The sequence below is a fragment of the Diuraphis noxia genome, unplaced genomic scaffold, assembly GCF_037042655.1.
Source record: "Diuraphis noxia isolate RWA-SAM2 unplaced genomic scaffold, SU_Dnox_SAM2 contig0003, whole genome shotgun sequence".
Classification (NCBI taxonomy): domain Eukaryota; kingdom Metazoa; phylum Arthropoda; class Insecta; order Hemiptera; family Aphididae; genus Diuraphis; species Diuraphis noxia.
Genome location: NW_028301713.1, coordinates 35,326,500 through 35,350,601, shown reverse-complemented (window position 1 = coordinate 35,350,601; position 24,102 = coordinate 35,326,500). Strand labels below are relative to the sequence as shown.

General features: G+C 28.7%; 3 protein-coding genes across 7 annotated transcripts; 1 reads left to right on the top strand and 2 right to left on the bottom strand.

Moving 5' to 3' along the window:
* Positions 1-352: 352 nt before the first annotated feature.
* Acsf3 (Acyl-CoA synthetase family member 3) lies at positions 353-7,445 on the bottom strand. 2 transcript variants are annotated; one of them, XM_015513122.2, is made up of 9 exons: positions 7,220-7,445; positions 6,995-7,116; positions 6,263-6,471; positions 5,877-6,185; positions 2,998-3,154; positions 2,710-2,910; positions 2,504-2,649; positions 915-1,145; positions 353-847 (listed from the first exon to the last, which is right to left on the bottom strand). In XM_015513122.2, exons 2-9 carry the CDS (start codon positions 7,111-7,113, stop codon positions 453-455), a joined length of 1,767 nt encoding a protein of 588 aa, XP_015368608.2. In that variant the 5' UTR covers positions 7,114-7,116; positions 7,220-7,445; the 3' UTR covers positions 353-452. The 2 variants fall into 2 exon arrangements, with proteins under 2 accessions (XP_015368608.2, XP_015368611.2); XM_015513125.2 differs by lacking the exons at positions 6,995-7,116; positions 7,220-7,445 and adding an exon at positions 6,589-6,729.
* Positions 7,446-13,362: 5,917 nt separating this feature from the next.
* Positions 13,363-16,589, top strand: defl (Integrator complex subunit 7). The gene has a single exon (XM_015513149.2). The coding sequence runs from the start codon at positions 13,659-13,661 to the stop codon at positions 16,503-16,505; it is 2,847 nt and encodes a 948-aa protein (XP_015368635.1). The 5' UTR covers positions 13,363-13,658; the 3' UTR covers positions 16,506-16,589.
* On the bottom strand, positions 16,502-21,602 carry LOC107165081 (tRNA (guanine(37)-N(1))-methyltransferase-like). 4 transcript variants are annotated; one of them, XM_089221856.1, is made up of 8 exons: positions 21,197-21,210; positions 20,998-21,123; positions 18,483-18,586; positions 18,173-18,363; positions 17,905-18,107; positions 17,614-17,755; positions 16,826-16,947; positions 16,502-16,732 (listed from the first exon to the last, which is right to left on the bottom strand). In XM_089221856.1, the coding sequence occupies exons 3-8, from the start codon at positions 18,490-18,492 to the stop codon at positions 16,594-16,596; spliced, it is 807 nt and encodes a 268-aa protein (XP_089077982.1). In that variant the 5' UTR covers positions 18,493-18,586; positions 20,998-21,123; positions 21,197-21,210; the 3' UTR covers positions 16,502-16,593. The 4 variants fall into 4 exon arrangements, with proteins under 4 accessions (XP_089077982.1, XP_089077983.1, XP_015368636.1 ...); XM_089221857.1 differs by having other exon boundaries at positions 18,173-18,303; XM_015513150.2 differs by having other exon boundaries at positions 18,173-18,586.
* Positions 21,603-24,102: the final 2,500 nt, after the last annotated feature.

The window sequence follows — 24,102 nt, the reverse complement described above, 5'->3', positions numbered from 1 at the left end:
ATAATGGGAACAAATAATTAATTATACACATACATATGCGTTTTTTGTTTATCGACCTTTTTGGGGTCAAAATCATAACTGTGCGGTTTTTGGATACAACAATTTTTAAAATTGTGCAGTTTTAACCTATTAAATGTGTGCGATTTTAACCTGCCAAAAGTATGCGGTTTTTTCCTGTATTTTATCAAAAGTGTGCGGTTTTTGGAGTCAACGATTTTAAACTCAGCTTAATTTAATAATGTAATAATATGTATAAAGTAACCAATAACAGTGTGGTCGAAACAATAGGGATTGGAGGCATACCCCATCAATTTTCTTATAAAATAGCATAATAATATATCCACAATTCACATTATGTAAAATATATAGTACATTATATTATATTAATTTATTCATTAAAACAAAACAATTAATCTAATAATAATATTATAATTGTAATAAAAATAGTTCGGTTAAGTTTCCAAATACTTTAAAAAAAAATTTTTCAATAAAGATTTTTTATCCACCTTACCCATAGCATTTCTGGGTACCTCTTCAACTATGTTAATAACTGTCGGTACACTATATGGTGGTAATACAGTTTCAGCCCAACTTTTTAAATCCTTTTTAAATTTTTTATGATCAACATTAGTTGTGTGCTGTTCATCAATAACAATCAAAGCACCTATTCGCTGTCCCCAAGTACTATCTGGTAATCCAACCACAGCAATATCTTTGATCATTTTGTTTTGTAACATAATAGTTTCAACAAACAACGCACTAACTTTATAACCTCCTGTTTTTATAATATCTATTGATGATCGGCCTAATATTTTAAAACTATCATCAACATAGCTCACAGTGTCTCCTAAAAACAAAATTAATTTATTAATTTATTAACAAGATACAAAAGGTACATTCAAGCATAGACTTACCGGTTTTAAACCATCCATCTTCAGTAAATTCTTTTTTTGTTGATTCAGGTTTATGCCAATATTCCTTAAACACATTCTCCCCTTTTATTTGTAAATCCCCACAATAACCTTCTTTATTATCCGGCTTTACTGGATTGACAATTTTGGTATTTTTACTGTTCCCTTCTAGTAATATGATGTTGTCCTTGACAATTCTGACATTTACACCTGGTAAAGGTTGACCAACAAAACCTAGATAGATAAACAAGTAGCAGTTAGTTCAAAACATACTATTTTTATTTTTAGAAATATTCTATCTGTCAATGAATTTCAATGTATTATTTATTATTTTGTTCAGTATGTGTATTGTTTCAGTACCAAATTGTATTAATTTAGTCCAAGATGCCTAATTATTAGAGTACGGATTTTGAAGGCATTTGCTTTTTTTTTCTATTGCTCTAAAACGAAGCTATGTCAGCTACAAATTCGATTTATACTACTATATTACTATGCACGAAATTTTATTTTGCTCTTTTGGGCATTTTTAGTACATTTTTTCAAAATGTGTTCTTTTTAAACGTATTTGAAGTATTAAATTTTATTTTTATATTAACTAATTTGTTTTCCAAGGTAATGGCAAGTTCAATAGATTTTATCTCGTTATGTACGATAACTTTATTGATGTAATTTAGATACGTATAGACATATAGGTAGTATATTGTATAAAGTAGAATAAGTAGATTAATTTATCTTGAAACGACAATAAACACAAAAATATGCTTTTGCTCTAGCAATTATCTACTCTGAATTAGGTACAGTTTAGTTTTTGTTTTATCACCGCATAGTTCGTTATTCTTACCGATTGTGATTTACAAAATGCCGAAAATTATTAATGCTAGTGCCCATCTTCGCAATTTTGTAAAAGAATTTGGTGAAGATATTTTTCCTTTTGACAATGCTGTACTTTTTTGCGAAGTATGTGGTGTTAAAGTTTCTGCCAAAAAAAATATAATATTCAACAACATATTGCTAGAGGTAAGCATATCCAGCAGTTTAATATTAGAAATCAACAAGAAAAACCAAATTCTCAGGTTCTAGTCACAGGTTTGTCAATGAAATCACCATTCAATGAAGAACTGAGTAATGTTTTTTTGTCCGCAAATATCCCTCTCACTAAATTAAATATACCAATAGTTTACAGTTTTCTAATAAACATACTTTTTTTTATAATAAATAATTTTTTAAAACCTATTTTTAATGCTATTTTGGAAGATTTAAACAGCTTTATTGCTTTTTTTTTAGTTTATTATTGCTTTAAAATCCGTGCTCTACTAATTATACTCAATATATTGATTGAAATTATAAATGAATGAATAGTTGTAGAAAAAGTAATAGAGTACAACTCTCATTACAATTAATTTCTATATCATATTATAATACTAAATACAGAGATCATATAGTAATATCTCTTTCATACTCTAACATTTTTTTTAATATGGAGTGTAATAAATGAATATAAGTTGCTTCTGTGCATGTTAGAAAATCGAAATAAATTATATGTTCTGATATAAATAAAAAAATCTAATTTTATAATTTGTAATAACATTAACCTGGTTTTCTTTCGCCATTTAGAGGATTGGAAAGAGCCATTCCAATTTCACTCATACCATATCGTTCTAGCAATTTATGACCAGTAATCTGTTCCCAACGGCTAAATAATGTACTGGATAATGGTGCAGAGCCACTAACCATCAGTCTAAAATATAATTTTATATTATAAAATAAATATAACATAAATTACAAAACATAAACTTGCCTGATTTTTTGAGAACAAACAGCTTTAACATATTCTACCATTCTATCATTTTTCTCAAACATTTTCTCATAACTTTCTATGAGTTTTACATACATAGTTGGTACACCCATAAACATGTTTACTCTATATCCATAGTATTGTTCAATAGCTAAAAGCCAGGTCCACACATCAGTAGCATTAAACTTTGGTAGCATAACACATCTGAAAAATATTCCTTCAAATAAAAATTCTTATCAATTAACATTATAAAGAGGTTTAAGAAATGTATGTACATTTGTACAGTATTACCTTGCACCTGAGTGAAGTGGACACAAAAGTGCATTCACAATACCGTGGATGTGATTTAAAGGCAGAGAGTGGAGAATAACGTCTTTATTAGTCCAATTCCAAGCAGTTTTCAAACAGTTGATCTGTGCATTTAGATTATGATGTGTCAATAAAACACCTAAAATAGTACAAATATACAGTTTATCATGATTCATGATTAAAAATATATATAATACAAGACACAAAAACTATTTTAGCAATATGCAGTAAACTACAAAAAACTTCAATATTATGAAAATCTCGATTTAACAAACAAAACTATTGTTTTAAAAATTTAATGTATTTTTTACCCCTATAGATAACAATGTTTTTTTTGGTCGAAGCTTTTGCATTGTAACAAGTTTTTATAGTTTTGAAGGTTGACATTACAAATTTTAGAAGTGCAGGGGAAAAACGGTAGTAGTCCATTTTTTTCGATTTTGATTATATGGTTTGATTCTATATCAAATATGGAGTAATATCGACAGTTGAAATCGATTCAGTGAAAAAATCTTTCAGTTCATAGTTATTAAATGGAAAAGATTAGGTATACTGGTGAAGAAAGATTTTAGTCCATGCGGTTATGGGGAAAACAGATTGAAGTCCAGTTCCGAAATATATCATTTTATTTTATCTTTTTCCTTTCTACTGTACCTACTGCAATAATAATATGACATATTCTTGATAATTTTTTTATTTATAATAATAACAAAATTATTGTAACATGACGTATTTCCCAGTAACGCGTTTCGTATAAACATTATTTACATTTAAAAAAAGCTGAACAATTTTACAAAATCAAAAGAATTTATAGGAAAAAATCAATGAAAACTGATACACTTGAAGATATTAGTATTGATTATCAAAAAAACTTGCCAACTCCTAATGTAACTACCAACAATGCGTACTATAGACGGCAACTAAACTTTATTACATTTAACATACATATTCTTTCAAGCGGTAAGTCAATATTTTACACATACGACGAATCTGTCGCCAAGAAAGGGGCAGATGACGTTTGCTCCATGCTGCATAATTTTATATACAAAATTCTTCCGGTACAAGTTTGTCAGTTAATTATATTTTGTGATTCTTGCGCAGGACAAAATAAAAACATTACAGTTTTCAGATTTTTACATTATCTCGTTACTCAAAAAGATCGTTTTGATCTCGAGAAAATGGTTTTTCCAATTAGAGGCCACTCTAACTTGGAGTGTGACCAAAATATAAGCTTGGTAAATTGTAACTCCTACACCGAAACACAAGATGACTGGCGAGAGGTTTTGTTAACTAGTAGAACAAAACCTTCGCCCTTCACTGTAATTGATTGTGAAAAAGATATAATATTCCAAAACTGGACGGAGCACTTGCAATCACACTATTCCAAAAAAAGTAACCTCAAAACAAGACCTATCAGAGTAATTGAATTTCGTAAAGAGTCCCGTGCACTTATCTTCCACAAAGATAATTACAGTGGAATGTATGCTAGCACTATGATAATCCCAAAAGAAAACAAACGAGGAAGAAAGACACGTCAAAATCCCACAAGGGGAAACATTGAAACCGATGCATTGAAACCAATTTATGAGGGCAAACTTCCCATAAAAAAATTGAAGCATAAAGATTTACTTCATTTAAAACAATTCTTAATGAAAGAAGAATCACGCAAGTTCTACGAAAATTTGAAGATAATATTCAAGACAGTGAAGACGAATACATCGACAAAATTCCTATGGATGAAGCTGAAGATTGAAAAAAAAAATTGTTTTAATAATTTAATGTTTTTGTATAACTTGAAATGAAAGTGTATTATTAATGTATGTATAATAATATATGTATTATTTTATATTTTTTTTTAATAATAATCATTACAATTTTAAATTTAAATTTATTTCAATAACTTTTCGAAGTTTATACATTTTAATAAAATATAAGTTCATAAGGCATATTTTTTGTTTAATAATTAGATAGGTAGAAGTCTGTAAACTTTGTTTTTGCTCTCCTGAAAAATTTATAGAAATGGACTACTACCGTTTTTGCCCTATACACTTCGTATGTTTCTCCTATAGTCGTATTATTATGCAATATAATAATCATCATAAAAATGACTTGTGGGAAAAAACGTAGATAAATTATTGTGTTCATTGATAATTGCACTGCTCATAATAATCCTACAACTATTTAACAAACAAATTGAATTTTTTCCAGCAACCACGACCTCAAAACTCTAACCTCTAGACCAAGAGATAATTTAAATTTTGTATTTAAAGGAAATTGTTTCTGAATTTTTGGCCGGCTTAGATAATCAATGACAGTGTGTTTAATAACATTTTAAATTTGGACAACACTATTTATTGAATAAGCGCAAGTAGTTATACACAAAAAAAATCTCAAAAAGAAAAAAAAATTAATATGTATACGTAATAAATTAAAAATACATTTTAATAAATAATAATCATGTATGCATATATCTAATAAAATTGTAATAATATGTATGCAATTAAAATTATCTAATAAAATCTAAATTTTGAATTTTCTTTAACAATTTTTTTTATATATTCTTATGATATGAAGTTATTAACTTTTGAAATACTAAACTTTTTGCTAGGTCCCTTGAAATTCTTATACCGTGCGTTGGCTGTTTATGAGTACAAGCCAAATATATTATTTTGTATTATAAGTGATATTCTATGAAATTACTATTATTTTCCATAATATAAACAGTAAAATGATTGTTTTATATTTTATACAACTTATTATTTTAACTCGTTTTGTTTACATACTTCCAGTACAGTGTAAAAACTCTATTTGCAAGAAAACAAAGGTATAAGAACCACAATGATAATATAATATTTAATTACCTTTGGGTGGACCGGTTGATCCAGATGTGTAAATTATTATTGCATTTGAATTAAAAAACTGCTCATCACTTATATTATTGTCAATATTTAACATTTCTACTTTATCATTTTCTTCAAATGATGTTTTACCAAGTGGTTTAAAATCCATAGTAACATGGTCTTCAAGTAAAAGATACTTTTGATTAAATTTTTCGGCTAAAGGACGTACAATATCCTCAAACTGAGCAGTAGTTAATATGACTTTAGCATCGCTATCACTTATAAAATATTCTAACATAGCAGCTGGGTGAAGTGGACTTAAAGGTACAACTAAAAACAAAAATTAAATATAAATTAAATTAATTTAAAACCAAACTAAACTAAATATTAGCTGAATAATGTATTACTTATTTGTCCACTCATCCATGAAGCCCATTGGGCAACTACATAAGATGCATCGTTTGGACACAAGATTGCAATGCGTTCTTGAATTTCCCCATGTAAAGATTTTTCTATAATCTTAGATAATGTGACACTGCTGTTGAATATTGAAGAATAAGTGTGTTCTCCAGACTTGTCTACAACAGCAACGCTGTTGGGCCATTGTGTAGCCAACCTGTACGGTAAAATTAATTATGATTATATTAAGAAAAATTTACAATAACCTAACCATAGCCAAAAGTATAGCCATTCGAACTCTTAGAAACATTGTAAAAAAATAAATGTAAATAACCTAAATATTGGACGATCCATGCCAAGAATTGGAAAGGTTCAAAAAATGTTTAAGAATGACTAGCAATAACTTATTTTTTTTTCTTTAATAATAATTGATATATTGATAAGAAAGTATTTTTTTAATGTATTATGCATTAATCATTAGTCATTATAATAAAATGTTAACCATTTTACTTATGATTTAATCATTTAATATTTTAATGTATGTACAATGTACTATCTTATTATACAGCAGAGTACTGTGTGTTTGAATCATGATCAACTGTTATGCAATATGATAATATATTCAACATTTTTTAGTTTTACTATCAACCTGTATAATTTTCTTATTTGTAGGCACACTAGGAACAGCATAGTTTAAATAGGTTTATTCCGTGTACTAGGTACAATAATATCATATCTACCTATATATAGGTTGTGGAGAAGATTCATTTTTAGATATGATTTTGAATGCTTCAGATGAAAGCTGTCGAATACAACAACAGTAAAAAGGTTTGTATAGCAATTTTCTGCACAACACCATTTTCTAAACATATACAATTTTTAACTATATTAGTATACACATATTATAATTAATATATCAACAATTAAATATTAAAATAAATGGTTTTAATAAATAAAAAATTTACCGATCAGTTGTCAGCCACTGAATTTGATGTAAGTTAATACCTACTTAATAGCAATATTTGTGGGCAGTACACTGAGACACTGAGTTATATTTGAGTGAATAATAAAAGATCAAGTGTACAATTGTAGACTATGGTGCTTTGCAAAATATTGTAAGTCAACAATTCAACTCCAGCGATTTAAAACTAAAAAAACTAACCAAACTCCGGAGTGACGGAATTCGATTATAATAGTGATAACTGATTAAACAGTGATAATAGGACCAGATCTCATTATATTATAAAGTCGTATTATTACAACAGTTAACAATGTTCGTTTTAAATGATGTCCCCAGAAAATGATACACATTTAAAATTTTTTCTTTTATAATAGAACGGTAGCCAGTATAGACACACAAGTAACACAATAATTGAATAAGATTTTAAGGTTTTTAATTATTATTGATGAATTATGTTAGGTAAGCACTAAGCACATATAAATAGCCAAGCGTATAAAGGTATTATTATAAAACAAACTATATTACATTTAAGTGATATTATGAACTAGGTAGTACCTATATAATAATATTATAATCAGTGTCGTATTCACACATTTTTATATTATAGAACAATAGGTATAGTATTATATCATATTAAATCTTTTTGAACCGACATAAAAATATAAAATGGATAACCCTGTTTTAATATTGCTGTAATCGGATAGTTTATACTTTATTGTTCAAGAAGCATCAGATTTTTCAAGAAGGACTAGAGTCCAGCTGGTGTATGTCAGCTCACTCAGTACCTAGTAACACAGTCGTGTACTTTGTGCTTAGATGTAAACTAATGACACGTAGGTATAATATATATTATAATATAATTATAAATGATTAATGCTGATTGTTCAAGTAGAAGCCAGATGACAACCTAAAATAAAAAATGTGATTCAGTTAACCCTGTTGCAATTTAATGTCAATAATGGTCAATTCACTTAATATTTAGGTCAAAATTTCAAATACTTTATTACAGTGAAACCTCCTTTAACGGACACCTCCAAATAACAGACGGAATTTTGGGAACGGTGAAATGTGTACTCACTGTATTTCCCCTCTTAATAGCGGACACCTCCAAATAGCGACCGAGAGTGTTCGGTATTTAGAGGTTTCACTGTATATAGTTTAAAATAGGCTATATGAGACACTCAAGGTTTCTGTAAATATATTGTAGGTATACGAAAAAAGTAAAGCACTGGATATTTTTCCGCTGCCAGGAAAATTGAGGAATCATAGGTATGATTTTAGGTAGGTATTTTTATAACTGCACATCAAATCATGCACATTATATGATATAATATGGACTACGACAACGAAAATGAAAATGATTTTGTACAGTAGGTTACAAGTTGGTTACTGTAATGGATGGAATTAAATTTGAATTCAATGATATTAATTTAAAAAAAAACTAATAATGATCGAAAATTGCATATGCCTATAAATAGTTCAAATTAAGTCAACATTTTTTGAAAATTGCATGGTGGATAGAATATACTTATATAAGCATTTGGTGAAAATTTCATGTCGATAGTCATTTGTTTTAAAGTAACATCAAAAACCAAAATCGATTTTATTGAAAATTGATTGTGCGTAAAATTTCCCTTAAATTTTAGTTTGTTTATCCCGATTATTTAGAAAAATTCACTTTCTGATCGAATGAGGTACTGAAGTCAAAAATCGAAGCACTTTTACTGCACCAAAACGTGATGACAGACACACAAAAAAAAAACACACATCATGATAAAATCAATACATTCCTCACTCTGCTCAGAATCTAAAATATGAAATAAAAAAATTAATTTCATAATATTTTTTGTCATGTACAATAATTAACATCTATTGTCGTTTTCGTTTTCTAAATTAAAGGATATTTTTTTCAAAAATGTGTCCACTTCAATTTCATTTAAATTTAACCGCTTACATACAGTTCGTAATCTCTTTTGAGCGGTTTTTGATTTTGAAAATTTTGGGAACATTTCTAGTTTAGCGCCCACGCGAATTTTTCAATTTTTTTTTTTCGGGAACCTATGCATTTTAACGAGTTTAGATGAGCGATGGTGCAAAAATTAATTGGTGGAAACCATTATTTTGGAAGTTATAGCCTAACAAAGTTTGCAATTTTACGTTTATATGCTTGCGCAAAACGCTATATTTTTCGCGCTTATAACGAATTTTTCAATTATTTTTTCACTTATTTATATTAATAGACTTATCAATTACAACTTGAGTTAGTGAATTCAATATTAATTAGCTAACAAAATAATAAAGTAGGTCACAGGGTAAGTTATGTCGTAGTATGGCCAGTGATGCCTTGCTAGCGGCACTCGTCGCTACGCTCCTCGGCGCCGCAAATCGAAAATATCCCCCGACTTGCTGTGCAACACCACCTTAAGTAGGTCACAGGGACAATGGGAAATCCCTAACCAAAATGCATTTGACGAAAAAAAGGAAATTAAAACGTTGATTTAACTAGGATTTGAAAAAAATATAATTGAAAAATTCGTTATAAGCGCGAAAACTATAGCGTTTTGTGCAACCGTATAAACGTAAAACTGCAAACTTTGGAAGGCTATAACTTCCAAAATAATGGTTTCCGCCAATTGATTTTTGCACCATCGTTCTAAACTTGTTAAAACACATAAGTTTCCGAAAAAAAAATTGAAAAATTCGCGTGGGCGCTAAACTAGAATTATGCTGAAACATCCATTGATTGTTAAATGTAGTTCCCACATAATATTTTTTGCAGCATTTATTAGTGTTTTTTCAGAATCAATTTTCAGATACAGTAGTTCTGGAAAAAGATTATTCTTTTCACAAACTGAAAGAATAGCATTAAGCATTGTTTCATATAATATGCTTTGATTTTTTTTTCGAGTTTACAGAAAATAACTGAAGACAATTCGTTAAATTTTTCAATTCTAATAACATATTAACATATAATTCCAAAAAAAGCTTCGAGGCTAATCCGAAATGTCCATCTGCATATCAGGTATTTGCACTTACTAATAACTTCGGCTACCATTGAATTGGCTCCCAATTTTGGGTAAATATAAATTCGATCCTTGAATTGGCTCCTGAAAAATGTATATTTAAATTGGTTACTTAAATTGTTAAATATTATTTTTTAACCAGAGATTCTCATATTATAGGCGTTTACTTTTACGATGTAAAATCCAAATATATTCAACTTTTTATATATATTATATAGTACTCAATCTGATACAAAAATTATTATAAGTATAGACCCCGAAAAATAGTCTAATATAATATTTTTGTTTAACTTCTTGATTTATATGTATAAATTTTATAATGACAACCTTTGCTAAAATGCTATCTGTTTTTTTAATTTTTTAATTTTTATAATATACATAAATTTTATAATGACGCACTTCGGTAAAATATTTTCTGTTTTTTAAATTTTTTAATATAATTTTGTGTAACGAATTACGAATTATACGTACTTTAAATTACTAACATATTGGCAATCAATAAATTTTTGAAAAAAAAACGTTAGGGAGCCAATTCAAAGGTACTTAGTAAGGGTAAAATATTGACTACCTGTATTGGGGAGCCAATTCAATTGCTCCGATAACTTCATCACTTCATGTTATCTTTAGTACCAAAAATGATGACCTTTTATTATATTCATTATGGTTATCAAATAATAAACACGTTTCATTTCGAAAACACTCCATTCATATACAATGCAATATTAAGATTATATTTTATTAAATTTTTTTGAAATGTTTATGTAAGTTAAACATTCTTAATAACTTGAGAAATTGAGTAATTTTGTATTTATAAAATATGTAAAATGTACGATAAAAAATAGTTATAAAATGTGCTGAAATTCATTCATAAGAGCTTAAGAAATTTAAAAAAGATTTTCTATTAAACATTTCAGTCTTAGTTATAAGTTATAGTTTTAATAAGATAAGTAATAAAAGTCAAAGTGCATACGTACATATTACCTTCTATTTATAAGTCTTTTAGATTTGCTGGTAGGTAGGTACTATTGGAAAATTCTGAGTCTTTGACTTTGAATAGTTTTTTTAATAGATTTTTCTTTAGGAAGTTCTTCAAGAATACTTTCCGAAAGGCCTGTTATAGCTTCTAAAAATAATTGGGCTGGCGTACGTATAGACTTAGATATTTTAGCCCGTGCTTTAATTTGCATTTTAATTTTTGCTGCAAGTATTTCATTAGGATTTGGAAGGTGGTTATGCTGATGATCAATTTGATTTTTTTTTTGTTTGCTCAATGACGTTTTTAAAATGCCTGGATATTTGTGGCTCTTACTTTTACAGCATTTCCACCGAATGAATTGTGTACACACTTTGTGTGTGTACAATGTACATGCATGTGTTTTTCAAATGTAATAAGTATTTCTTTGCCGTCTAGCTCTCAAAAATATTCATATTATCTATTAAACTATAAGAAAATTGTCAGAAACTATCAAAAATTATAAACTATCAGCTGAATGCAGGAATACGTCTCAACGAAAGCACACCACTACAGTACCGCGTACACAATGTCAAATTTTACAAATTACCACTTCTATAACATAATAACATTACCTATTATTAAATATTAATTTATAGCCTTTTATAGGGTATATCTACCTTTCTATCTTATTCGTTATGTCTGTATATATTATATAAAATATATAATATACAGGGTGATTCTTTTAAGTGGGTAGTTTATGAGTTATATGTATTTAAAGTTTAGACAAGCGCAGTAGTGGACAAACATTTTGCGGGGTAATCCCATACCACTCCGCACTCTGCCAATCTAAACTTTAAATACTTATAACTCAAAAACTACTAGGTCTAAATTCGATTTTTATGAATCAAAATACTTAGAAAAATATTCTGCTTTGGAATATGAAATTAAAACTCTATGTTGTTATTCAAAAAAGTAAAAAACTTAAAAAATGATAAGGATAAAAAATATTTAAAAATATCATTTTTTAATAAAAACGTTGGTTTTTTAACAACTTGAGACCATTTAAAAAAATATTTTGAAAAAAGTAAATAATTTTCGTGATAATTAGTGAACCCACTTAACAAAATCACCCTGTATATATATATATATATCAATATTTGACAGTATAGATATCATTGTACATTACATACTAGGTAGGTACTGATATTGTAGGTACGTACTTTTCTTTTTCAAATTTTTCAGGGGTTATTTAATATTTATTAGGGGAATCGAATATTTCAAAGGGATAATTTTGATTTCAATTAATACCTAGTTTAGATAATGCCTCCGATATCGTGATTCGTGGCCATAGGCTATATTATAATACAGGGTCTGTCAGAACAAACGCATGTTTTTCAAAATAATGCTACGCTCAAAGTAATTTCAGTAAAATATGTTTTATTATTTCAAAAAATGCAGACGCATATGCAGTTTTTTTTATATGTAACAAAATTTAGGTTTTGAAAATAATGTCATGCATTTCGCGTTTTGGGGACATTCCGTGGCCTCCTTGCTCCCTTGACTTGAGAATATGCAATATTTTTTGGTGGGGTCACATAAAATCAAAAGTCTACCAATACAAACCACGAACCCTTGATGAATTGAAAGATGAGATCACTCAAGTGGTAAGAAAAATTTCGAGATAGATGCTGATTGACACGATAGGATCGTTTTGCGAGTGCCAACACCCCTACTTATTAGTGGTTCAAGGGCGCCATATGCCTGACATTATTTTCAAAACCTAAATTTTGTTACATACGCGTATGCATTTTTTGATATAATAAAACATTTTTTACTGAAATCACTTTGAGCATAGCATCATTTTAAAAAACATGCGTTTGTTCTGATGGACCCTGTATAATATACATAAATTAAAATTAATATTAATATATGCATGGTCGGATGGTCTATGCATAGTGCATACATTAATTACTACATATATAATTACGCTATAATGGTCTGAATGTCAGATCATATATTATACCTTGTGTCCTTGTATATGAGTAAATAATCTAAGATCCGATGCCTTTTATGTTTACTAATTTACTATCAATTATTGACACAAACTTCATATTTGTGTTATCACTTATCAGATAAATGTTATTATTATTATTATTTACTATTTAATATCTACATCATAATATCATATTTAATTAGTCAGTATTCACTATTCAGTAATCCGGGCTGATCAAGCAAAGCAGTAAGCACCAGTTATAGCTTTACCAGTTATTGACTACTGCCTAGTACCTACCTGAAAGACTGCTGACAAATTATAATACTTGAGTACAATTATTGATCGGAATATAATATTGATATATCATAGATATATACTGATTTAAGTATAGTAATAGACGATCTTATTTTTTTTAAATTTCAGTGTAGTATTAAGTTGTAAGTTTTAATTGTGTACAACACGCTATTTCGAGATGCCAGCTCTTCGGAGTGCCATTTGTGAAACTCTCCTTGGTGAACCTGATCAAGATGCCAATTCTGCTTTGATTGAACTCGATAAAGGCTTACGGTCCAGTCGTGTTGGTGAGCAATGCGAGGCCATTGTACGCTTCCCTCGACTAATTGAAAAATATCCTTTTCCGATTCTTATTAATTCGTCGTTCTTGAAGCTTGCCGATGTTTTTCGTCTCGGTAATAATTTCCTTCGACTTTGGGTGTTACGTGTATGTCAGCAGACAGAAAAGCACATCGACAAAATTTTAAATATTGACGAGTTTGTTCGTAGAATTTATAGCGTAATTCACTCTAACGACCCAGTTGCTAGAGGGTTGACTTTACGTACATTGGGCAGTGTTGCACGAATTATACCAGAAAGAGGACAAGTGCACCACAGTATACGTACAAGTTTAGATTCTCACAATGCTGTCGAAGTAGAATCTGCGATTTATGCGGCAGGACAATTTGCAGCTCAATCAAAATCATTTGCTGTAAGTATGTGCAGTAAAATTTCAAATATGATCAGAGGTATTTCAACTGATGTTGTTATGAAACTTGAACTAATTCCTATTTTAAAACATATGCATCACGACACAACTACCGCGACAATGGTCAGAACACTTTGTACTGATTTGCTTGAGAAATATCCAGCTCAAGATTTTGTTCTTGTTACATTAAAGACTCTCAATCAATTAGCTTTGTCTATTTTAGTTGATGTACCTAAACAAATAGAATTGCTTTTGAAATTTTTAATTGAAGATAAACGACCTTTAGTCTGTAAGTGTGCTATATCTGGCCTTTATCAGATTGCCAAAGAAGGTGCACACTTTTGGTCTGAACAAACAATTAACAACTTGGTCAGTTTTTGTGAGAGCTTAAATGTTGACAATAGTTTAAAAGCAGATGCTATAAGTGTATTCGTACCATTAACAAAATCTCCAGCTATATGCCAGTTTCATTACAGTACAGACAGTCTACTTATGAAAATGTGTATTGCTGAATCGAGTTCTATGCATCAGTCAGTCGCTGGAAATGCAGTTAAAGTATTGACAAATATAGCGTGTTATTGTTTTGAAGAGGAAATTATGTCTGAAAATGATGCCAATGTATTGAAGGTTTGCATACAAAGCTATCTTTTGTCTGTACTATCAGCTGGACAACAGCAGTTTAATGATATCAAAAATTTGAGCAATGAAGAACAAATCCTTATTAATAGTATTTTAAAAACGGATAACATTGATGAACCAATGGAAGTTGATGGTACTATTCCTGAAAACTTTGATAAAAAATCAAACTATCTACGTGATGGTTTACGATCATCTGTTATGCTGTGCAAAGCAAATAAAAGTTTGATCCCAGATTTTGTTTCACTTGTCGTTAAACCATTACAGCAAGATGGATTTGAAGTAAATCCACTGATATGTGAAGCTATTGCTGCATTTGGTGGTATATTACCTGGTACTTTATTACCATTTCTTCCAGTTTTTATAAAACAATTAACAATTTTAAATAAAAATAATAATCATGAATTAATAGCTACTAAGGTTTTATTATGTACTGTGATTTTCCAAGCCGTTGCTGGTTCTGGTGAATATGATGAAGTGAAACAAGTAATTAATGATGTAATAAAAAATACCGATCTATGGACAAATTATAAAATTGGTCGAGCAGCTGTTAGATATGGTCATTTTTACATCAGTTCCAGAATTTTTGGTAGTCTAAATAACCGTGTTGGTTCAGAACAAATGCACTTTTGGTTAGCTGCATTAGAAACCATTAGTACAGCAGAATCTCAACTGACGTCAAACCCCTCTAATTTATTGGGTAACTTAGGTCAATCAATATCTACTTACTACAGAGCAATTGCTGCATTAAAAGCTGCATCATTAATGCTTATTTTCCAAACGGAATACACACGTTTGCGTTGTGAACTATTGCAATGTTTCATGCGTTTATTGTCTACGTGCAACAGTTTTTGCACTACTCCGCCGCCAGCTATTGCTTCAGCAATTGTACAAGCTACTAGAGATGAAATGCAAAGTTATGGGCATATCACAAATCAATTAAGGAAAAGAGCAAAGGAGTTTAAGGGATGCGCAGATTTATATTGGAGATTATACCAATCAGCATTTGACGCCGACCCTAATACATTATATCACTTACAGCTTTTACAACATTTGTGTTTATTGATGGCTCATAACATTGAATCTGTAGCAGTTCCAAATAAATGTGAGAGTCCAGTCTTAGATTCTGAATTGGAAAAAGAAGGCTCCTTAGAGATACAATTGATTGTCAAATGTAGACAAGAGCTCTTAGAAATAATGAGTACAGTAAAAGAAAAAGCAATTACTCATAAACATATACGATCCCTAAAAAAACAAGCTTCTCTCTTGGTAACTACACCCATGTGTTTTCCACGTTATTTTTTTCAAACATTACAGTCTACTACAATAACATTGGCTGTATCACCTCAACCTAGAGTTAATGGTGAACCAATTACAGTAAACATGGGGAGTAATTTTGTGATTAAAGTTGAAGGAGTTGTACAACATGGAACGAAAGCTAAATTCCGTAAAGTTGATGGAATTCAATTAACAATTACGTCACAATTAGTCACTAGGAATCACGATACTAGATCAACTGAAGGAAATTTGATGTTAACACAAACAGTAAAACCACATAAAGACTTCTTTGCATCAGAATTTTGTCTGAGTTTCAACCAAGGAAGTCAACATCAAGTACATATAGAAGCAGCACTGATTGATGATAATGCATCTGTTTGGCAAATTGGAGTGCGTAACACATTAACTATAAAATGTCATTAATGAAAAAAAAAACAATTCGGTTTAATTATTTTTTAAGCTAATTGTACACCTTCACCCAATTAAATAAAAATGTAATACTTCTAACATGTTACAATCTATTTTGTCGTTCTGAGTTGCTATCTTGTAGCAAAAATGCTGGCCAATATTTAACTTCTCCAGTATTTTCATCTATATATTTTAAATTTGGATTGGGGTGACTTTTTGACTTATTACCGAGAGATGTATATCTATAAAACAAAATGTACTTGTACTTAAAAGTTAAATAATGGAAGTATATTATAAAATTATTTTTAATTAAAAGCAATTTTGAAGTTGCTTACCCTTTATCATACAAGCAACAATATGGTATAGAGAATTGTCTCAAAAATGACCAAATATTACTATAATTCCAGTGCAATAAAGGTTGTACTCGCATCAATATAGGCCACCCTGGATCAGTTTCCTAAAACAGTAATATAATATATTATGTATGATTTGTATTGCATGAAAGATATATTAATATTGTAGATGAATGAGATTGCCAAAATAATAATATGCTTTAGTGGTAGAATGATAATTGATTAAAATTAAATAAATTGGATTAGGTAATCAAGTATCAGTATTATTATATACAAATCCAAAGCTAAATTAAATTTTTCACAACTTTTTTTGTATAATATTATTTTGTAATTTGAATATTTGGTACCCAGTCAATATTATCATAATATGTATTTAAAATTAGTTGAACTATTTTATTAGTTATTATTCATTACTTGTAATACATTATTTTAAAAATGTCTAAATATATCAAAAATATCAAAAATATTGATTGTTAATAGTTAAACTCTGTAGTAAATACCGAACTCAATAACTTCTTGTATTAGCAAATATTGTGATTTAATAAAATAAAATATTTTAAAATTGTATTAAAAAACAACTCTCCTATTATAAACATAAATTTATTTCCTATAATTGTGTATTTGTTTCATAGTATTATTATAGTAATAAATTACAATTATAAACATGTAATGTATTTTAATTCTAATTGTAATATTTAAAAAAATTCTATTTTTTTAACAATAAAACAATAAATTAGTTTAATGGTTTTAAATAAAGTATAGCATTTTACTTGAAAGAACTGAAGTTTTGTAGAACCCGTATCTGATTGTCTTGTACCTATGATAGACGCACAAAACTGAGGATTCTCTTTCAAAAAGTCACTAAGGCCAGATTTAAGTTCACCTTTGATTACTGTTAAATCTAAATTAAACCTTAAAAGAATGATCAAAATAAACAAAATAATTAGTAAATTATACAACTTAAAATCAAAAATAATTTTTTTTCTGAGTTATTAATTTTTATTTGAATGAATTGTTATTGTTAATGATGTAATTTTTTCTTTAACTTATGATAAATGCACCTATTAACTGTAGATTGTACATAGTCTTCTTCTTCAGAAAATTGGTCATCTGATTGAAAATAAACAGCTTTGATTTGTCCATTTAATTTTAATTCTTCAAGCACAGCTTGAAATAAGTACAATAATACGACACAATCTTTTCCACCATTAAAGCTCAAAAATATATTTTTAAATGTAAATTTGTCAATACTTTCTTTAATTACCTATAAATATAGTTTATTTATATTTCATACTAAATTACTTTTAAATAATAAATACAAACAGATACCTGTATTGCCTCTTTAATACACCGACCAAGAGGTAAATTTGTATGTGTTTGAAACCTCTTAATATCTTCAAAATTTACTGCATTTACTGTATAATGTGGGTATATAAGTGTATTATCCGGTAATTTACTAACTAAAAACCGTTCAATCTGATTGATAATATTTTCATTATTACAAAAGATTCCAAAAGAATCTGTATAGACAATACATTCAAATGTATCACGGGTATTGGTTTTCAATATTTCATCCCTTATTAATTTTAAAGTTCTAATGATTAAATCTTTGCAATTGGAATTAAAATAAATAACTCGCCTAAACACATAATTGAACACAAGGTCAGATGTAGCCTCCATTATTGTCATCTTTTCGTGTACATTTTAAATTCAGTTTTGATCATTCTTCAACAATTTTTAGTTCTATAAATAAATATATATATATATATATTAATAAATTATAATGATAATTAAATAAGTACTAGTCAAAATATTTAATTATATAATTTAACATCTTATAATAATTATGAACATTTAAATATTATGATTTAAAATTGTTATTATTGGATAATACCTTTTTTAGACACAAAAATTAGTATTTATTTTATTCAATTTAGGACTTGAACATAAGCTTATTTTTTTAGGCTTGACATAAAATCTAACGGAATGACATGGAAATGTACACAATACACAATCAAATTATTCAATTTAATTTTAGATCTCTTATAATTAATACTTATATAGAAGATAACAACAAAAACAAATAGTCCAATATTGTAGTTACTACAATATTGGACTACAATGTAGTACTTTTAATAACAAGTGAAATGGCATCAATTGACGTCTTTCATCATATGCGAATAATGTTGAATGATGCCTTTTGGTGTCATTCGCAGTGAATGTGTTAAGAGTCTTTAATAATTTTTACTAGTTTTTTTTTCCTTAATATGAGACCTATTTGATAACTAATTGGTTTTTGTTGTTATAAAAAAGTATTTTATACATTAAGAGGAAAAACATAGTTTTGACCGGATGATCCTATGTTTTTACTTGTTGATGTAGGAGGGAAGAAGAAGATCCATTATTGATTATTTTAATGTTTAATAACTGCTTAAAATGAAGATTTAAGTTTTTTTTTGAAGTTATATGTGCCCTAAGTTCTAAACCTTGTTTATGAAAAACAATAATTACAATGAATAAATAAAGAAATAAGAAATTTATTTTGTAGAAACACTACTGTCAAACATAGGACTGTCTTAGATGTTTTAAATTGTTAAAGAAATAATTTAAAATTGTATAATGAACATGAGATAATTCAACTCTTTCAAACGTTAAAATAAAACATGAATAATTACTAAATAGTAAGTTAATGTATATTCAAACATTTCTAACTATTTATATATTATTTAAAGCTAAAAATAATCTGCTTTGGCACACGACTGACTTAAAACTCAGTAAAAATTATAGAAAAAAAAATTAAGCGTTCTAATAAAATATTAGTTAAAAAAATACAACAATATTAAAATTAGTAAAAATTACATTTTATTTTTAATCATAGATAATATTAAATATTTAGTATTAAAATTACAAATATTATGAATCATCTTTGCTCTTTTTGATATAATTTTCAATTTTAATTTCATTTAATTTTCTTTTTTTAATACTTTCAGATTTACACAATATGTCTTTCTTCATTTGAAATGTAATTCGAACCATTTCCTTATTAGGCGCTACATTTCTGACTCTTATAATTTCTTGAATGTCGTCATTCTTGATATTACTAAAGTATTCTTCTATTATTGATTTTAAACCTTCTTCGTAACTTTTATCAGTTTTTACAAAAGTATAAACATGTAAAATTGGTAGAGAATGATCAGATATTTCTTCCCATTCAAATAAATTATTAAAATACTTAACAAAGTCAACAGCAATTGCTGGCAAATTCATTGTCACATGTACATTATTTTCTGAAGTGATTTTCTTTGACCACAAAATGTAATGTGCCCTTAAATCTTCTTGAATAAATTTACTTCCATCTTTATTGATAATTGTTAAAAGTTCATCTTTAATGCGATTCTTTGTTTTATTTATTTCTAACCATTTACAGCTATTAGGATTCAAATCATTAGCTATTACAATACACCCCAATTTCGCAGCTGGTACAGAAAATGGTCCTATTCCAGCAAACACATCATACAAAACATCACCTGATTTAAGTTTTTGTAAAATACGTTCATGTTCGGTGCATAATCTTGGATTCCAATAAACTTCTGAAAAATCTAGATCAAATAAGCATTTATTTTCTTTAACTGTGGTTTTTAAATCAGATGAACCATATATAATTTCATATTCAAAATTTCTATATACATTATTTATATTATCAATTTTGTTTACAACACTTTTGCACCCCTTAAGTTTGTCATTAAGTACTCGTCCAATAATATCCTTATAATCCAATAATTCTGGTTTGAGATTTACATGTATAATTGATCCAATTGCTGAATAACTTGATAACATAGATTTTTCGGGGAGAACTGCTTTAAGTATTTCATCGTGGTTCCAATTATTATAACCCACCTCAATCTGAACATATTTCAAATTTTCAGCAGAAACAAATGATAAGTTAAGATCTTCACACGAAGAAAATTTGGCTGGATCAAGATAAAAAACACATTCAGAGTCATTAGAGCCACTACGAATTGACTTGAAATTGTTTAGTTTAATAATATAGTTTTTTAACACTTTATTAGCACTTTCAACATAATTTTTATTTATTACTATAACAGGTACAGTTACAGGTTTTGTGAATTTATCAATTTTAAAAACTGTCATACCTCGTACTTCATCTGGTGGCGATAATGTGTTCATAATAGTTTTGTTTGATTGAATATAAATATATTTTTTGTAATGACGTAGTGATTGACAAATAAAGTTCATCAAACTTAAATTTTCAATATTAACTAGAATAAAACAATGAATTATATATATATTTAAAAAATGAAATGAATCTATTAAAAAAATAAGAATTCTTACCTCATCAATCCACCTAACATGGGGTATATAATATTAAATTATATAAAGGTAATACAAAATAAATATTTTTGATGAGTTTTGCAATATATATTAAGTGAATAACATCAACTAATTACGTAATAAGTTAGAATCACAGAATATATGAAATATATATTCTGCATTAAAATATTTTTGAAAAATTTGTAAGTGGTGAGTACAGACTGAAGTGTGCGACTTCCTCGAAGTACATAGGTATGGTCGCACAGAACAATAATGGTTACCAGGGACCTACCTATGAATTATGATAGGTAACTATAATTACTTAACACCTACAGTCGGAGTAGTCGCCAGTCGGACAGCCGGTACGGGACAATCCGCATTGGGCACTTTCACAGTTTGTCAGTTTCACACAATCAGTTATCAGTTATCACTATTCACTTATCAGTTATCACATTAGATCATACACAAAATATATACAATTAATATATAACCACATATATGATATAACCAAGGTGGATATATATATATATATATATATATAATATATATATCCACCTTGTATATAACCTAAGCATATCACACATTGGCACATTGCTGATAAAATTATAATCACGATAAAATCAACTAAACTTTTTTTTTTATTTACTTTTTTAATTTTTCTATCAGATGTCAAGAATTTGAGCATTTTAACTTTTAAGTATTCCAAAATCCAAATGTTTATAAAAGACAAAAAACTCTCTTCGTTGTAAAATGTATACATTAATTCGCTATGATCAGAATCTAAAACGATAAATACAAAACAGATTTAAATATAAATAAGTGATAGAACAAAAAACAAAGGCCAGGAGACACAATTAACTAGGAGAAAGGTGGATACGAGTGCGAATATGCAAGTTATAAGCCACTGCAGATAAGGGCACCCATAGGGGGGGGGGGGCAAAGGGGCCATTGCCCATACTGGGAATATTTTAAAATTATTAATAATTTAATAAATTGTTAAAAAGCAAAAACAAAAAAATTATTGAAGCCGTTATACAATCATTTTGTATGCAACCAAGACGCATACAACTTTTATTTGATAATTAATACAAATATAATTAATTTGTCACATCTACATTAACATGTATTCAAAAAATATTGATATTGTATTTTAAACTTACACATATAAGGAACTTATAATGATGATAATATGTTGTTTTTTTCTGTTTAGGTTAGGTATGCTATTTTAGAATAAAGACTAGAAATATATTAAAATTTAAAATAATCTTTTTGATTTGGTTTTAGAATTTCGATCTTGTTCCGGGTGAGATTTTATCCTGCGAGTATGCTTGACTGCAGATCACTACAACAACGTATTCCACGACCGATTCCGTAGAAAATCTGTTACGGACACGCATTCCCGGGCGATGTACTGCTGTCAACGGGTACAAGTGATACAACTAGCCTAAAAGCTACATAAAGCTGTTAAACACTTTAGTGCCTTCGATCGACTAAAGTAATGCATCTTGCACCACGACTACGTCAAGTGGCCTATCCTCTTGAACCCAAGCGGAATCGAGACGCTTAGATGTCAGAGCCAGCGCATCGCCACTCGACGATGTAACACTGCCGAACTCATGGCCGGACATGAGCGTCCCCAGGGGGGGAGAGACGGAGCACTTGCCTTCTCTAGAATTTTAAATTTGTTTTCCAAAGCATTATCTGTAAAAACCTACCATTTCAGTAAAAATAGATGACTTTTAAAATGTATAAAAAAATCTTTATTTATTTTGCACCCCCCCCCCCCTCTTCCCTAGAAAAATGCTTGGGGACGTCCATGTGGTCGGGCTCATCGATGTGTATGACTTTTTTGTAGTCTTCTAGTGCGCGTTTCTTTCAAGCTGTAATAGACGGCGGCGTATCGCCATTAAAAACCTGATCTGCACTGGCTAACAAACGAACTGGCTTGTCCACAATGCTTTCATCGTTCTTGACGTCTTACAGCAGTACTTTTCACTTGTCACGAATGATAGGAATGGTATCGATGTAGAGACGGTAGACCGTTCAAACGTATAAGGTACCTACCTAAAACATATAGCAAAATAATATAATTTAAGTAAAAAATATATAAAAAATATAATTTTTATTTTAGGTACTTGTTGTTTACTATTTTTTCGGTAGATCACACACTAAACTTTAAAATGCCCGGGTGATCACACGCTTTACTATAATGCCTGAATTATATTAAAATAACAAGACATAATTAATATAAATTTTACTTTTATTCGCTGCTTCACTTATCGAACGGCTACGACGCCTGCGTTACATATAGTCACGGTTTTACTGCGACTGAACAACGGCCGATCGTCTGTCACCGAGGACCGCTGTATCTGACATATCTTATATCTTACATTTTTTTTTTGCGTACCCAACAGCCGCTTTTAACTCAGTTTTGCTGTGGTATGGTATGGTGATATATGGTAATGGTATCTTCAAGGTTGATCGAAGCTTTCTGTACGCCTCCATAATATAATATGATGTAGTCGCATATATAGATACGTACCGACGTACCGTACTTGGCGTACTTGTATTGTATATAACATAATATGCTCAGCAGTGAGCAGTGTACAGACGTTCACTTTCGTCGAGGTCTCCAAATAACATGTATTTGTATTATAATAACAAATGCAAGGTAACTATATTAACTCTTGTGTAGGTTTATAGTTGAAAATTGTCTCCAAAATATAACAAAGGTTTAGTCGTAATTATATTTCAAAAATAACGATTTCGTATAAATGTTAAAAAAGGAAACATTTAAAATTTTTAATATTTGGCTTTTTATTGTTTTGGGGGTGTATAGGGAGTATTTTATTTTAAATGTTTTCTAACTGATATAATATATTTTAGAAGTTATACGTTTTATTTTCATTTTTAATACAAGAAATGAA

Bases quoted from the DNA above. Each gene is read 5' to 3' on its own strand.
- Acsf3 (XM_015513122.2), bottom strand. From the start codon at position 7,113: ATGGTGTTGTGCAGAAAATTGCTATACAAACCTTTTTACTGTTGTTGT. The intron at 6,472-6,994 runs GTAGATATGATA...TTTACCGTACAG, and splicing joins TCTCCACAACCTATATATAG to GTTGGCTACACAATGGCCCA. The intron at 1,146-2,503 runs GTTAATGTTATT...TTATCTATCTAG, and splicing joins AAATGGCGAAAGAAAACCAG to GTTTTGTTGGTCAACCTTTA.
- defl (XM_015513149.2), top strand. From the start codon at position 13,659: ATGCCAGCTCTTCGGAGTGCCATTTGTGAAACTCTCCTTGGTGAACCT.
- LOC107165081 (XM_089221855.1), bottom strand. From the start codon at position 21,100: ATGAACTTTATTTGTCAATCACTACGTCATTACAAAAAATATATTTAT.